The sequence below is a fragment of the Urocitellus parryii genome, chromosome 5 (assembly GCF_045843805.1).
Source record: "Urocitellus parryii isolate mUroPar1 chromosome 5, mUroPar1.hap1, whole genome shotgun sequence".
Taxonomy (NCBI): Eukaryota; Metazoa; Chordata; class Mammalia; order Rodentia; family Sciuridae; genus Urocitellus; species Urocitellus parryii.
Genome location: NC_135535.1, coordinates 981,219 through 998,120, shown reverse-complemented (window position 1 = coordinate 998,120; position 16,902 = coordinate 981,219). Strand labels below are relative to the sequence as shown.

General features: G+C 48.1%; 1 protein-coding gene across 7 annotated transcripts in view; it reads right to left on the bottom strand.

Moving 5' to 3' along the window:
- The window catches only part of Brd1 (bromodomain containing 1), a 53,275-nt gene that overhangs the window by 24,451 nt on the left and 11,922 nt on the right, over positions 1-16,902 (bottom strand). For 6 of the 7 annotated variants that reach the window (XR_003303003.2, XM_026413546.2, XM_026413547.2 and 3 more), the window contains exon 3: positions 2,424-2,580. The exons of the other annotated variant lie outside the window; for it this stretch is intronic. Coding sequence is in view for 5 of the 6 variants with exons in the window: in XM_026413546.2 (XP_026269331.1) it covers positions 2,424-2,580 (157 nt within the window). In the remaining variant the exon portion in view is untranslated. The remainder of the gene's footprint in view (positions 1-2,423; positions 2,581-16,902) is intronic. 7 annotated transcript variants of the gene reach the window in all.

The following is a 16,902-nucleotide window of genomic DNA, read 5'->3' as shown; positions in this document are numbered from 1 at the left end:
CTCTCTCTCTCTCTCTCTCTCTCTCTCTCTCTTTAAAAAAAAAAAAAAAAAAAAAAAAACATTAGGAGCCAGGCACGATGACACACACCTATCATCCCAGCAACTCAAGAGATAGGAGACAGCAAGTTCCTAGACCAGCTTGAGCAACTTAGCAAGACCCTGTCTCAAAATAAAAAATAAAAAGAGCTGAGGTGAGACTCAGTGGTAGAGCATGTGCCTAGCAAGCAGGAAACCCTGAATTCAGTCCCCAGAACCAGCACCAAAAAAAGATTAACTCAAACATTCCCTGAACAGCACCACTGTCATGGAACCCCTAGAAAAATCAATCCTCATAGGACAATATAGGAGTAATCTGGGGCTATCACCCATCAGTTCCCGCTTATCCCAACATGGCATTGCAGGTGCATATGCCCCACCAGAAGGTCAGCATGTTCATCAGCCCTTTCAGCAATTCCAAGTTCCTCCTCCCCAAAGCCCTCTTAACTGAGAGGTAATGCAGGCCTCCTGACACCTCTGTGGAATATGCTGGGCTCCAGTCCACAGACCCTTCTTCTCCACCTCCTAGTGAGGTGTCCTCATAGACTTTCCTGGGACTGGATCAGTCTGACCCACCCAAGCACCTGGTGGCACCATCCTCTCCCATCTTGTCCTGTCTCCCCCTTTTCCTCCCTGGCCTTCCTACCAGTTCCATTTTGCCCAGGCCCAGCCACCCACAGACCACACAAGCCCTGCATCCTTCAGTGTTTGTGAAGGGCAATGATCCCCACAGCCTTCAGATCCCTCCCAGCCACGTCAGTGCTCTTTTCATGGAGACTCTATTGACATTTGCTCCTTTGTGACTTTTTTCCCGGCTTAATGGAAAGCCCCCTCCAGCCAGGGATGATATCCAAGGTCTAGATTCTCCACTGCCACTGGCCACAACTCTCTTTCCCAAATTTCCACCATCACAGAAGCAAAGCTGAAATCCTTGATCCTGCCAGTGTCCACCGTGGCCACATACTCCTCCACTCTGTAACTCAATGTCCTAAAGGATCCCCTGTGGGGTTGTGGAGTAAGAAAAAAGGATGTAGAAGGGTGAACAACAGTGCCTCACAGCACAACGGGGTGAAAAATATGGTTGAGTCACTCAACAACCAAGAAATACCCACTGAAGCCGCTGCTCTGCCAGGCATTTCAGAGCCTGGCAATATAAGGATGCTTGCCAGTGAGGGGCTGACTTACAAGCTCAAGCTCCCCTGCAGAACACAAAAGAAGGAAAGATGCAAGTGGGGGAGTCTGTTCGTGGAGACCCCAGACTCTCCACAGTCACTAGGAGATTATAGTGAGGAGCAGTTTCTATCCATAGCCTCTACCAAGCACCAAGGACTCCACCACCCAGATCAGACCCACAGACCAGCCAGCTCTCCAGGGAGCAGCATGGGGCAGCCATTCACAGGTACAAGCAATCTGTCCACTCAGGGCTCAGTCAAGCAGCACCACTGAGCTGACAGCCAACCGCACTCACCCCCTAAATCACAGGGCTCCACCAGGAACTCTACAGCCACACACTCCTACCAAAACCAGGGCTGAATTTCACAGCAGACTAATAATGCTACTCCGACTGCAGCGCAGGACAAGGGCCGCACAAGGGTCCCATGAGGCTCCACCCAGCCCTCCTAGCCTCTCAGCCTGAGGAGGTGGCTGACACAAGACACACCCTCCCAGAGACTGGCCCTTCCTTGCAAAACACAAGTGAGCAGAGCTGCCAGATACATATTTCTGGGTGGTGTTCAGGAGTACCATTTTCTGTCTTCAATTCATTTTTGTGACATCTTACAGAAGCCACTTCTTTACTTTCTACTTTTCTTTTACTTTTTTTACATTCTTTCAAAACTGTTTTATAATATCGGATGGCTCCTTAGGTCTACATTAACAGCTAAAATGTTGAACTGTTATGGTGCCTGAGCTTGTTCTTCTTAAAAGGAAACCTCTGGACCCTCTCAGCTCCTTTCCTCCTCACTAAATGCTAAAACTGGCCTTCAGAGCAAAGCCCTGAAACAAATCACTCCTATGCAAGGCTGCCAGCGCCCACCGTGCAGACCAGCCATCAGACCCAGGCGCTCCTCCAACTCCTTCCTGCTGTCCCTGCTCTGAACACTCACGCAGCCAATGTGACAACAGCTTCCCTGGGCAGCACTTTCTGCCCCCAGAGCTGCCAAGTGCCAGGCACGGGGCCGACAATTCATCAGCCTGTGCGGTAACAGAAGGAAGAGCAGACACACAGGCCGTGGGGATGCATGTGTCACCTGCACAATCCCAGCACAAAGGCCCAGTGCCACATCCTGCCTAAAGAAAGTGTCCTCCATGCCAGGGGCTGTCTGCTCAGTGTGGTCAGTGTGTCAGGAGGCAAGAGACACTGAGGCTGACAAGGCGCATGCACGTACCTGCTGCGTGTTTCTCTGGGACTGCAGGCTGGACTGGAGCCGCCGCAGCAGGGGAGCGCCATTCCTAGACAGCCTTTTGAGTAACCAGTAGCTGTGGGCTCGCTCCACAAACTGCTTCTTCCGCTGAATGGCCACCTGATTCGCAATCCTATTTAATCTAAAACATGGAAAAACTCAGAGTTTAGCTTTGAAGCAGTACATTCAAATGTTTTCATCAAAGAAACTAGAAATGAAGCATTACTTTTAATAAAACCACAGGTTCATAATTTAGTCTTCTCCTGAGCCATGATATACATTATTTCTACTATCCCTAGTGATACAAAAACAAAGTTCACAATTCAGCTATTTGAAGATTTCATCTACCAAAATATGTATCAGATTAAACATCTAAAAAGAAAGAATTGAGCAAAGCTTGAAGTACTTGTGATTCTTTGCGCGCTCTCTCGCCTATTCACGGGCTGGCCGGGGCCATCACTGCTGTGCTGAGGCTTCTCAGACTGCCACTGGGGGCCTTGGTGCCGCTCAACCCTCAAGGAAGACAGACTGGCCCACTGGAGGGACAACAACTGACAGCCAGGGTGGGAAGAGTCTGTTCTGACTAAGTGACAACTGGGCCTCTCCAGACTCCGGAGAAACCTCATTTTTCTAGGGACTACAAAATGCAAAATGGTGAAAACACCTGCATGAGAATGAGGTCCTTATTTAAACTCTTAAAAGCCAGCCAGAGAGGCTTTCTGCTAGAACAAAAGATGGCCCCATCATCAATTTGCCTCAAGGAAGCCAAAAAATGATAAATCCAATCATAAACCAGCACTTACTGCAATAAGCAGCTCCTCACCCCCCACAAAACATCAAAAGTTTCAAAACTGTTTTATGATATCGGATGGCTCCTTAAATTAAAATTAAGGAATTTTGAGTTCAACTTTTTGAAGACTTAAAATCAAAACTTTTACAAAATAAAAAAGAAACAAAAACAACAGGTAAAAAGCACAGCTCCTTCCTGAGACTGCTCCCAATCTCTCTGCTGTAGGCCTCCTGCCCTGAGGCTCTCCTTGGGTCACCAGGACCCTTTCTGTGCCTGCATGCTCAAGGCAGCCCAGGCACCCAGCCCACATCTCCAATGAAGGTGACTGCAGCACACTAAAAGGCTGGGCTTTAGCAAAAGTGGAGTGGGGGACCCTTGGGCTCAGACCATGGCCCCACACAGGTTCTACAACCACAAGTTGGATAGGGCTGGTCATGCTCAGCTCATGGACTACTGCTTGGCACAGCAGTTTTACCACTTCTGACTGTGAAGTGAACTGTGTGAATCCTAACACTACACAGCCCAGAGCAGCTGCACCCAGACAGGGATGCTGGGACACAGAACCTTGGGTTCTTTTAATGATCAGATGAGGCAAAACAAATGGAAGTATATTTGAGCAATCTGAAGAGACAAGGAAATGCTGGTTGCAATCCGTTTCAAGAAGGACCTCATAAGACCCACCACACCTTCTGCAGCAGCAGGATCTCTGGAAACATGCATAGCCCCAGGGCTGCAACGGAATCACATGTAAAGTGCACCCCAGAAGACAGTACCCAGACACCACAGGTGCGACACTGGCTCTGCCCTCGTGAGCCATGGCTCACCCCGAGGCGGCACCAGGTGCACAGGCTGCAGCCACTACCTCCTGGCAGCAAACACAGCCACACTCCAACCTGCACCCATCAACCAGTCCAAATACCAGCTTACTAGGAGTGCAGGGTGGAACAACACACCAGACTGCACCAGGGACACACAATCAACCCCAGCCCAGTCGGGGGTCCACTGCAGACAAGAACCTGGGAGGACCCCCAACAATTAAATTGCAAAGAAGAGACCAAAGAAGAGAGATCAAAAGACATAAATGCTGGATGTGGTCTGTCCCAAGAGTCCATGGACAAAAAGGCTAATTGCCAGCGTGGCAATTTGAAGAGGTGCCCAGTGGAAGGTCAAAAAAACAGCTGCTCTCCACACTCTGGCTTCCTGTCTTGCCACATTTGCTCCCACAGAGGCCAAATCCATGAGGCTGCCCCAGCTTGAACTTGCAGCTCCAAAAAATGCTGGGTCCTAGAGGATAGGAAGAGGCTAGCAGGAGATGGGGCTGGCAAGGCCTTGCCTTCTGACATGAATGGTGGTTACAGAGGTGTTTATAGTAAATCAATAATGCACACATCAGTTTTACAACCTTTCCAATCTTGTATTGTATGTACAAAATTTTTAAATATTCATCATCAGTGCACTCAAAATTTTCTCAGTACAGCTAATTTTAAAAGCAAGGTGTCTTCAAGGGGAAGGTTTCAGGTACATTTTGGTGATACAGCCTTTAGAGATAACAATAAACACCTACACCTTGCAATAGCAGGTTACTCTAAACCCTCTTTCAGGGCTTAAGCTTGCCCACCTTCTACCTTCTGGAGAAATCCAAGCGTTCAAGTGGAGGTCAACTGATTAACATCAGTTTGTAATTTTTGGTATAACATTTTTTTGGCTTAGTTTATTCAGCACCACATAAATGTAAAATAAAGATATTGTGTCCACCTAAAACCAAAAAATAAATATTAAAAAAAATTGCAACAATAAATTCCATTTACTCTAGATACACATCTCCAGTAAGCATCACCCGTGGTCAACTCTCAAGCTGAATACTTGGTGTTTCCATGTGTACTGACAAGTTTAACAACTTATCAACAGGAAACCTAGGTCCACCTGGCATGCACTGGGACAATGGACAACAGAAAGAAAGCAGCCCTGGATAGAAGCCAGATGTGCCAGGTCAACTGCCAGACTACTCTCAATCCACCACACCACCTTCAAAAGTATGTGCATATCATTTCACCTCCTAGAAGTTACAACTCTCCACCATTGGACTCTGGAGTGAAAAACGCCCAGGTTCCAATTCAAAGTGCAAACTGCTTTTTAAAATTACTTTAGGGACTCATGTAAGGAAAGATCTAAAGAATTCAGAATTTGAGAGGGGAAGAGAATGGAAGAGAAGCTTCCAGGCTGCAAAGACTTAAGCCCCCATCTCAACTTTTAATCAAGAGTTAAGGGAAAACAGACTACAACTGATCTCAACAAAGACACAATTCAAAGAAACAAGAAAGAGGCCCCTGAAACCTGGACTGAGATGCCAGAAAAGCAACCTGATATACACCCGTTAAGCCACGACATGCACTGGGGGCGCCTGGGGAAGGGTCCCCTCAAAGAGGAAAGATCACCAGAGTGGCAGAGTCAGGTGCTCATTGCATGTCAAGGAGAGGAGATTCCTGGACACCTGTTGACAGAGACTATATTAAACTACCTGAAATGAAACATATGGACTGAAAGAGCCAACACTGTTAGGATGCCAACACCAGGCTGGGTGCAGCTCAGAGTGGAGCACTGGCCCAGGTGCACTAGGCCCTGGATTCCACCCCAGCATGGCATACAGGAAAAAAAGAACATACAAGGAAGCCTCAGCAAAACCAAAACTTGTTCTTGGAAGGAAAAGCCAGTCAACTTCAGAAAGACCCCTTCAAGGAAAAAAGACCAAAACTGTTGGGGAAAAGTATAACGGCAGCCGCACCCCAGGAAAAAAACCCCAACATGGCACCTAAGGACCTTCTCTTCCTATTTTCCCCTTTTTTCACTGATGCGAACTCTCCCGCTGGTGCCAATTTCAAAGCTCGCTGGTGGGAAACCTTAGCCCCAATGAGAACTAATTTCGTGGGCTCTGGAACCACAGCCTTTAGTAATAAAGTGGAACTCTCCCCCGCGAAATGTCTTGGGTGGAGGAATTCTTTCATTCCAGGCTCCACCAAGACACTCGGCCCTAGTCCGCTCTTTCAGACGCTGGCTCCCTGCACTCACCACTGATCTGGTTTAGGTAAGTTCCCCCTCGCGGGTTCGCCATCTCTCTTCCGGCTAACAGCAGGACTGTGACTGTGATTGTCCAGCACACTCCTGACGCCCGCCCGATAGGGAGGAGGGAACCCACCCCACTAAGACCTTCACTGGCCACAGTGGACCCTCTGGCGATCCACTTCCCTTTTGGGCGTGAGGCTTCTGGGTTTACACGAGAGGCTCCCCGGTTTCTTCCTCCTCCGCCATAGCTGCGTCCTGCCGGAGCTGCGGTCTGCTCGGAGATGAACTTCCGGCCAGGAGCTACGTTCCGCCAGAGCTCCGTTCCTCTCTCTTTCGCTCCAGTCAAAAACTTTCCTGACGTCAGGTTGCCCATGGCTCCGGCCCTATTGGGTCTCACAGATGGCACTTCCTCGCAAAGATGGGTCATTTTGGGGACGCCCACTTGATTCCCCCATTAGCCCTGAGCTTCCAGAAAGCTATTCCGGCCCGGGTTTTCTCTTTGTCCCTCTCTCTTACTCTTATTCTCTCTCTCTCTCTCTCTCTCTTCCATCTCTCCCTGTGACCATGGGTGCATCTTCGTCTGTACCTGAAGCCTCACCCCTCAAATGTCTTATAAAAAATCTGGCCACACTCTCTCTCACACCAGACATCACGCCCAAACTCCTGATCAAATTCTGTACCCAAGATTGGCCTACATATCCTCTGGATAATGGCAATCATTGGCCTCCAGAAGGCTCATTAGATCCAAAATCTTCTCCGGGAACTACTGCTAGCCGTCTGAAAGGGTGGAAGGAGATTCCCAGATCTTCCCGTCCTGCCCTCTGCTCTCTGCTCCCAACCTTCCCTCTGTGCCCTTCCTCTGCTCTTCATGTCTGCTCTCCCTCCCAGCAGTACCGTGTCTCCTCCCCCTCCCCCTCCCTGCTGCAGGGGCCGTCTGCTCACTTCCCCTCCTCTTCCTCCGGAGACATCCCCCTCCCCTCCCTCTTCCTCCTGCCGCCGCTGTGGCCCTGTCTGCAAGCTTCCAGTCTGCCTGGCCACCAGACATGTGCACTGGTGCTCCACCTTCCCGGTGCAGTGGGCGAAACGGGCAGGTAGCGCGCCCTCGGTAGCCTGGAGAGGCCTCAGCAGCCTGGAGAGGCCTCGGGATCCCACCTCGGCGGGCGGGCGGGCGAGTCGCTGTCCTTCACCTTCATTGTGCCACGGCAGAGCCCTTGACTCGCTTGCACCTCCCTTTTGCCACCCGGTTCCCACCCGGCAGGATGGGTCCCAGATCCCTCCGAGCCTCCTCCCCCACTCTGCTCACCTCTTCTGATAAGCCCTTTCCCCTCCCCCTACTCACGCCTCTCCTCTAACCCACAGTTCCTTTGTCCTCTCAGGGAAGTAGCTGGTGCTGAAGGGATAGTCCGAGTACACGTCCCATTTTTCGCTTCAAGATCTTTCCCAGATTGCAAAACGTCTTGGGTCCTTCTCTGCTGACTCTTCTGCTTATATTAAGGAATTCCGATATCTCTCCTAGACCTACGATCTTACCTGGCACGACGTCTATGTTGTTCTGTCCTCTACTCTGACCCCAGATGAGCAAGCCCGCATTCAGCAGGCTGCTGGAGATCATGCTGACCAAATTCGTTTAACAGATATGACTCTCCCCACAGGTGAAGCAGCTGTTCCCCTAACCGGACCTAAACGGGACTATCAAGATGGCCCACAAGGTCGCCCTCACTGTGCTCGCATGGTCCAATATCTTACAGCAGGCATGCAAGCAGTTCCTAATAAGGTAGTTAACTTCCATAAACTGAGGGAAATTACCCAGAATCCTGATGAAAATCCAGCATAATTTCTCCACCGCATCACAGAGGCCCTAACCAAATACACTAAGCTGGATCTCGAGTCTCCCATCAGGGCTACAGTGTTAGCAACCCATTTCATTACTCAATCGGCTCATGATATTAGAAAAAGCTCAAATGAGCTGAGGAGGGCCCTCAGATCCCTATCTGAGACCTGGTGAAGATGGCCTTTGAAGCAGGCTCCATTGCAGAAAAAGGTAACGCCCCAAGCCCAGGCCTTGGCAGCGGCCCTGAGGCCTACGTCTCCAGCAGAAGTTTCAGAGGGGAACCAGCGTTCCTCACCACCAGGGGCTTGCCTCAAATGTGGATGTGAAGGTCACTGGGCTTGCCAGTGCCCAGGCCCATGGCTTACTCCCAGGCCATGCCCCACCTGTAAGCAGACAGGACATTGGAAGAGTGACTGCCCCATGGCTGGCCCTTCCTTGGCGCCTCTACGCAGGGGTGTGACCAGTCAGGCGGTCCCTTCTCCTGAACTTTTGGGGTTTGCAGAAGACTGAAGAAGCCCAGATTCAAAGACCCCCATCACCCTCTCTGAGCCCAGGGTAATGCTCCAGGCAGCGGGTAAGTCCATAAGCTTCCTTGTGGACACGGGGGCTACCTATTCTGTCTTGCCTGCCCACTCTAGGCCTCTGTTTCCTTCCCAGGTCTCAGTTATGGGGATTGATAACAAACCCTTCTCCCCAAACAGAACTGTAAAGCTGGCCTGTGCCCTGGAGGGACACCCATTCACTCACTCTTTTCTGGTCATTCCATCCTGTCGGTTCCTCTCCTAGGCAGAGATGTTCTCCAATTATTAGGAGCCACCCTCCAACTACACCCCAAGAATACTACCACCCATCTCCTTCTGCCTCTAATCCTTACCCTCTCTAATGACCTGACAGTACCTACTGTGCCACTGCCCCCTGATCTAGTTGATCCCCAGGTCGGGGACATCTCCACACCAGTCATAGCCTCCCACCACTAGCCAGTCCGTATCCAGCCGAAATGCCAAACTTAAATTTCCTTCGAGTCCCTAAGACTCCCCAAGACTCCCCCTGCAACACTCCCACATTTCTGGTATGCAAACCCTCAGGAGCTTATCACTTAGTCCAGGAACTCCGCCTAATTAACGAGGCCATTATTCCCATCCACCCGGTGGTTCCCAACCCTCATACTTTTCTTTCTCATATCCCCCTTTGACCATTCACTTTACTGTCCTGGATCTTAAAGCTGGCTTCTTTACAGTGCCTCTGCATCCTGACCCTTATTACCTCTTTGCCTTCACATGGGAAGACCCTACATTCTTTAGGTTTCAACAGCTGACATGGACAGGCCTACCCCAAGGCTTCAGGGACAGTCCATACCTCTTTGGTCAGGCCTTGACACAGGATCTAACTGTTTGTGACTTGGGGATAGCACTCTCTTACAGTTGGATAGAAGCCTTCCCTACCTCCAGGAAAACTGCTGACACTGTCGCCTCCATCCTCGTTGAGCAGATCATTCCTAGGTTCCAACTTCCTGCCTCCATCCAGTCAGACAACGGTCCAGCCTTCACTTCTCAGGTTGTTCAACTAGTTTCCAAAGGCCTTAACAAGCACTTGGAGGCTCCACATCCCCCACTGACCCCAATCCTCGAGTAAGGTTGACAGGACTAACAGCATTCTCAAGGACCATCTCACCAAACTTGCTATTGAAGTCAGATTGTCTGGGCCCAATCTTTTGCCATTGGCCCTCTCCCAAATTCAGGCAACTCCTTGAGCCCCCTCAGGCCTTAGCCCCTTTGAGCTGTTCTATGGGCACCTTTCTTAATCAACTAAAACTTTCCTGTAACTCCCTCCCCACTTATGTCCTACCTGCCCTATCTCATACTTCTGTACAAACTCCTAAGAAAACATGCAGTCTGGTGTCTTCCTGCACCATCTGTTACTTCTGTTCCAGCACAATCAGGAATTGAATCGGACCCTCTTCAACCGGGTGATGAAGTCTTACTTTGAGAGCTACATTCTCAGTCGTTGAAACCTCGCTGGACAGGACCTCATACAGTCATATTTCCACCATGCTGGGGCCCATCAAACTCAAAGTTTCTCGCCAACCCTCTCCTGTTACTAATCATTAATCTCTCTCAAGCTTCTATCCCAACCCACAGATGGAGCTTCTACATCCAAGTGACATGGCAACAGGATGGCACCACCCACTCTCAGTTTATGGGTCAAGGCTTACCCTTTCACTGGCTGTAATTGGGCCCTTAATGTTACTGGATTCAACTGGACCACCTCATCCCACTTATGTTCAGCAATGCTATGCTTCACAGCAGACCAAACTGAGGAATCCTGTAAGCACTGGCCTGACACCTATGGCAGATGCCCTTATAACTCATGCAAAAAACGCTTTCTAGATAAGCCTCGCTATGAGAATCAAACATATACCAAATTGAACTTCTAACAGCAGAAAAGGTGAGGTACTTGCTTATTTATCAGGGAAGAATGTTGTTATTATATTAATGAATCTAGTCTAATAGAACAAAATGTTATTAAATTACAAGAATTATTGACCCAATTGCTTAAACCCACCTCCCCTAATCCCATAATGGGGTTCTTCCAATCCTCTCTCACCACGTACTTGCTACCTCTCTTGGGGCCCCTTATTGGGATGCTCCTTTTTTGTGCTCTCTTGCCCTGCATAATGAAGTTCCTTCAAACCCAATTACAGAAAATTTCTAATCAAACTTTCAACCAGCTTCTGCTTAGGCACTACCAGCCTCTGATGACCAATGAACCCCCAACATCTTCAAGAAAACAGCTCACGCAGTGCTGAAGCTCACTACCAGGCACAATGGAATGCAACGGAGATCGGACAGCGGAAGACAAGGAGCCCGGAGACCCTCTTAATCTGCCACCCTGGATTCTTGAGTCTTTATGTCCTTTTAAGCCTCCTCATGGCCCACCTTGGCCTCTTCTCTGTCAGTCCCCCAACACAGAACTTCTGCCAAAAACTGAACTTTGCTTTAATTTTTATCTTCATCCTGTTTTTGTTCGCTCTGATCTTCTTCAGGTGCTGGTGACGCCATGTTAAGGCAACGCTTCCAGCATTTCCTAGAGTCTCTGTTACAGGACGAGTGGCTGATACCAACAATCTCCTCCATCCAGGACTGGTTCGATGCCATCGACGACTTGTGGCTTCAGTGAACTTTTATAGAATTTACCTCTACCGAAGTAGCTGTCTATAGCCACTGGGTTTTATTTCTGGTTGCCGTGATATCCCCAGACCTGCCCCCCGAACATTCCTCCACTTCCCCTTCTAGGCACTACGCTGCCCCTGCAGAGCCGGAAGCACCAGATCTGACTAACAACACCCTAGTTCCTAAGAAAACAAAAAGGGAGGAATGTTGGGAAAAAGTATAACGGCAGCCGCACCCCAGGAAAAAAACCCCAACATGGCACCAAAGGACCTTCTCTTCCTATTTTCCCCTTTTTCCACTGACTCGAAAAGTTCCCGACGGTGTGAACTCTCCCACTGGCGCCAATGTCAAATCTCGCTGGCAGGAAACCTTAGCCCCCAATAAGAACTAATTTCATGGGCTCCAGAACTGACATCTGGAAGAACTTACCAATAAACGAGTGACCCGTCATTTACCTAAGCCCTGTCACCTCTCCTTAGATCTATATAAAAGCCCACAGCCTTTTGGAATAAAGTGGAACTCTCCCCGGCGAAGTGTCTTGCATGGAGGAATTCTTTCAACAACAATGTAAGAAATGGGAAGGAAAAAAATAATCAGAAACCCAATTTAAAATGATCTTATGCCAATAAATTTGAAAACTCCGATACAAAACAAATCTGCAGAAAAATCTTACCTGTCAAAACTGCCTTGTGGAGTCACCTAAGTACACCAATAAAATAATTATTTTAGAAACTGATTTAATAGTTGAAAAATTTACTCCCATCCCCAAAAGAACACTCTCCAGAAAAGGATCTGGCTGAGTGTCCCCAGTCTGCTTGGATGGAAAGAGGAGTTGCAGCCAGCTCCTCAGAACCTGCAGCAGTGGGGCAAGGGTCATGCACAGCAGGGACACTTGGCCTGTGGGACAAAAGGAGTCCCTGAGGCCAAGTAAGTATGAAAGGTCACAACACACCCAGACCAAGGACACACCCAGATTAAGGACATTGGCAGTTTTGACCCTGGAAGGTCAGCCACCTCCAAGGGTGCACAGAAAGCTTCCAGGAGGCAGGGCCACATCCTGCAGGGGAGTACCATAGGAGTTTACGGGCTGGCTGGGCAGCCCTCGCAAAGGGAGAAAGTTACAGCTTGACCTTAAAACTCTCACAGAATCAGGGTCAACACCAATGCACCTGCAGAGGCAGCAGATCTCACCCTTGGGAACAGGCTGGGCAAGTGCAGAACTCCAAAGAACAAAACCGGTCACGGAGAAAACCTGTAGAGTGTACAAGAGGTGTCATGGATCTCTATGGACAAAGAGGCCACCAAGCAGTGATTATGGAACAAATAACACCCACAATGAAAATTCAAAAATCAACCCTAAGTGGACTAGCAACATCCACTGAACAGCATCTGCTGAGCACTTCCATGTGCTGCCAGGCTAGACGTGGAGTCAGCTCAGGGAGCCAGGCAGGCCAGAACAAACAGAGCAGGAGGATGGCCAGAGGGCAGGCACAAACTAAAGTTGCCACGAGAAAACATTTTCAGACCTCAGAGAAATGAGGATTATTCAAATCAGACACAACAAGCACAAGCCATGAACACCTTGACCCTAAGAGCTGCCTTTATAAGACAATCCTGAGGGAAAGCAGAAGAGATAGCAGCCCACTCCCACTGATAGAGGGTGTCCCAAGGTGCAGGGCAGACTCCTGACTGTGGCTACGTCCTTCAACTCTCACACCTACCAGGGTGGGCACACTTGCACCTCTGATTTACAGGCAGGAAGAACACTAGGCCCAGGGAAAAGATGTGCTAGACTTGCCCTTGGCCTTTTATCACACATGCCCATGCAAAAGAGGATGGCAAGTTCAAGGTCAGCCTCAAGTAAAAAGGGCTGATGGTGCAGCTCAGTGGCAGAGCATCCTTGGGTTCAATCCCTAGTATAGCTGGGATCAGGATCACATCCTGATCTACAGACAGAAGGACAAAAGAAGAGTAGGTGTGGAGTGAGACGGTCACAGCTACACAGGCCCAGGAGGGCCAAGAGATGCTGCAGATGTTCCTAGGACAAAAATGTATTACTAAAGAACTACTAAAGATTCAGAGCATTCTAAAACTCCTGTTAAATGACCCCAGGTTTTGCCTAAAAACATTTTTAGACAAGACATCCAAAGCACAAGCAATCAAAGAGAAAAAAGAGCCACCATGATAGTACACACCTATACTGCAAGCTACTGAGAAGGATCACGAGTTTGAGGCCAGCCTCAACAACTTAGCAAGACTCTATCTCCAAAAACTAAAATTAAAGGCTGCATAACTCAAGTGTAGAGCTCTTGCACAGCATACCCAAGGCCCCGGGTTCAATCCCCAGTACTAAAAGATAAAAAAGAGATGATAAAATTGGACCTCCTAAAAATTTAAAAACTATTTTGCTTCAAAGGATACCATGAATAAAGTACTAAGGTAACCCACAGAATGAGAATAAACACCTGCAAATCATATACCTGATGGGAATCTAGTATCCAGAATAAAAAATTAATAGCTGGCCAGGCGCAATGGCGCACGCCTGTAATCCCAGTGGTTCAGGAGGCTGAGGCAGGAGGATCTTGATTTCAAAGCCAGCCTTATCAATGGCAAGGCACTAAGCAACTCAATGAGACCCTGTCTCTAAATAAAATACAAAATAGGTCAGGGGATGTAGCTCAGTGGTTGAGTGCCCCTGAGTCCAACCCCAGTACCCCTCCCAGAAAAGAATCAATAACTGAACAGTAAGTCAGATAACTAAATAAATAAGTAAATAATGGAGGCAGGGGATGTGAATGGACATTTGTCCAAAGAAAACACACACACAGACAATAAGTAAGATGTTCCACAGTTTTAGCCATCAGGGAATTGTGAATCAAAGCCACAAATAGCTATTGCTTCACATCACTACATGGCTATCATCAAAAGACAAGGGAATGAGAATGTGCAGCAGTTCCTAAAAATGCTCAGCAGCATTACCATGTGACCCAGCAACTCCTCTCCTGGGAAGAGAAACGAAAACCCAGGTCCACACAAAAACCTGTACTCAAATGTTTGATGCAGAGCTACTCCTAAGTCACAAAGCAAAAACCCAAATATCCACCAAAAGATGAGTATATTTATTTTAAAGAGAGAGAGAGAGAGAGAGAGAATTTTTTAATATTTATTTTTTAGTTTTCGGTGGACACAACATCTTTATTTTTACGTGGTGCTGAGGATCGAACCCAGTGCCCCGCGCATGCCAGGCGAGCGCCCTTCTCCTTGAGCCACATCCCCAGCCCAAGAAGAGTATATTTTTAAAACATAATTTATTGATACAATGGAACATTACTCAGCCACAAAAAGGAAGGAAGTACTGATCCATGCTACCACTGATCCAGATGGACCTTGAAAAAGTTCGCCCTAGAAGCCAACACAAAGGAGAAGCAGTACCGGTTCTGTTTACACAACACTGCCTGAAGAGGCATGCCACCAAGACAAGACAAAGAGGCCAGCAGCAGAAGGGGGGGAGGGGGACGGGGGTTTCTTTTGGGGTTGATAAAAATGCTCTAAAATTGGTTAAGGTAAAAATAAATAAATAAATAAACAAACAAATCCACTGAACTGTACACTTTAAATGGGTGAAAATTTTATGTGTGTGAACTGTATCTCGGTAAAGTTGTTTTAAAAGAAGTGATAAAATGTTTCCATAGATGGGAGCAGTAAAAAGGGTGTGTGTAAGCAAACCTCACCTTCTAACACGGAAGGGCCACATGGGTCCCCAGGGCTATCTGGAGTTATTATTTTCACATATGGTCTACATACTACTTGGTATATAATGAATGTTATCAGTTCTTACACTATACTAAAATCTATAGTACTAACAAACAAGTCTCTCAATCATTTGAAAAAAATAACATTAATGCATATTGACATACTTTGTATCATAAATTTGGGGGGTTTTTGTTAAGAGAAATAAAAAGGAGCCTTAATTTAAAAGGGTTTATAAAATCTCCTTCCAATCAGCTCTCCATTGGCAATCCTAGACTAAGAGATCAGATAAAGATGAGAAAAGCCTACCTCAACTGTCATTGTCACATTGTCCACAAAAATACTCCCCAAGACCCACAATGCCATCATATATAAGTTTTTTTGTTGTTGTTTTTTGTTGTTTGTTTTGGAGGGGGGGGGTTTGTACCAGGGATTGAACTCAGGGACACTCAACCACTAAGTCTCATCCTCAGCCCTATTTTGTACTATTTTGTGTTTTATTTAGAGACAGGGTCTCACTGAGTTGCTTAGGGCCTTGCTTTTGCTGAGGCTGGCTTTGAACTCATGATCCTCCTGCCTCAGCCTCCTGAGCCGCTGGGATTACAGGCATGCACTACGGTACCTGGTTTTGGGGGGGGCTTTTTTGTGGTGCTGTGGAATAAACCCAGGGTCTTGTGCTTGCAAGGCAAGCACTCTACCAACTGAGCTATATCCCTAGCCCCACCGCAACTGGCTTATATGTAAATCTTAAAAAAAAAAAATTGAGGGCTGGGGATACAGCTCAATTGGTAGAGGGCTAGCGTCACACACAAGGCCCTGGGTTTAATCCCAGCACCACCAAAAAAAAAAAAAAGAAAAGAAAACCTATAGACACAAAATGCTCGTTTTAAAGAATACACTATACACTGAAAGAAGCTACCTAAAAATATATCTAACCGATTCTATTTTCTAAATATTTTTTAGTTGGCAATGGACATTTATTTATTTATTTATTTATGGTGCTGAGGGTTGAATCCAGGGCCTCACACATGCCAGGCAAGTACTCTACCACTGAGCCACAACCCCAGCCCCCTAACCAATTTTTTAGAGAACAAACCATGAACTTTCACTATGATGCTCAGAAAGTCCTACATGAGAGGTGAGGTGAGGCCACGCAGGCCAGGGTCCTGTCACAGGGACTCATCCAAAAGCACCAGCTGGCAGAGTGCCACCACCGCACAGAAAAGACCCAAGAGCAGACAAGACTCTGTCAGGAAGAAAGGTGGCCTACCTCAGCTGGGTGGCTTGGTGCAAGGCCACAACAGGGCAAGAGACAGGGCAGGCCCCCAAAACCAGCAGGCCCAGCCATATGGCCGACAGCACCGACAACTCACGCCACCCTGAAGGACGAACCCGAGAGCCTTCTGACCCTACACCAAGTGAGAAAGGCCTGATCCGCGTGGCTACACTGGTTATGGTTTTAAGAGTCCACACACATCCGTGGGTGAAATCACACAACTGAAACTTCCCCCTTCTCCACGACAGAAGGGGAGGACAGGTGAAGGGATCCTGATGGTGAAGGGATCCTGACCAGGCACATGAGCTTTTGAAGCTAAGCTGCAGAACCAGTGGGTTCTCTCTGAATATTTCCTAATTAAAATACAGATATTTTTACAGACATCACTGAAAATAAGAAGCAAGCCGAGGGGACGAGAGGTCCAATAACTAGTGCACACAGCCCAGGGCAAGAGACACACCCAAGTCCCACCCAGGCCAGAGGAGGAGTGACAGGGCCAGTCTGTAACTAGCAACTCACATACACAGTGGTAGAGTGTGGCCACTCTCCCACTCTGAATCCCACCTCAAGACAGCTCCTGCAGATGG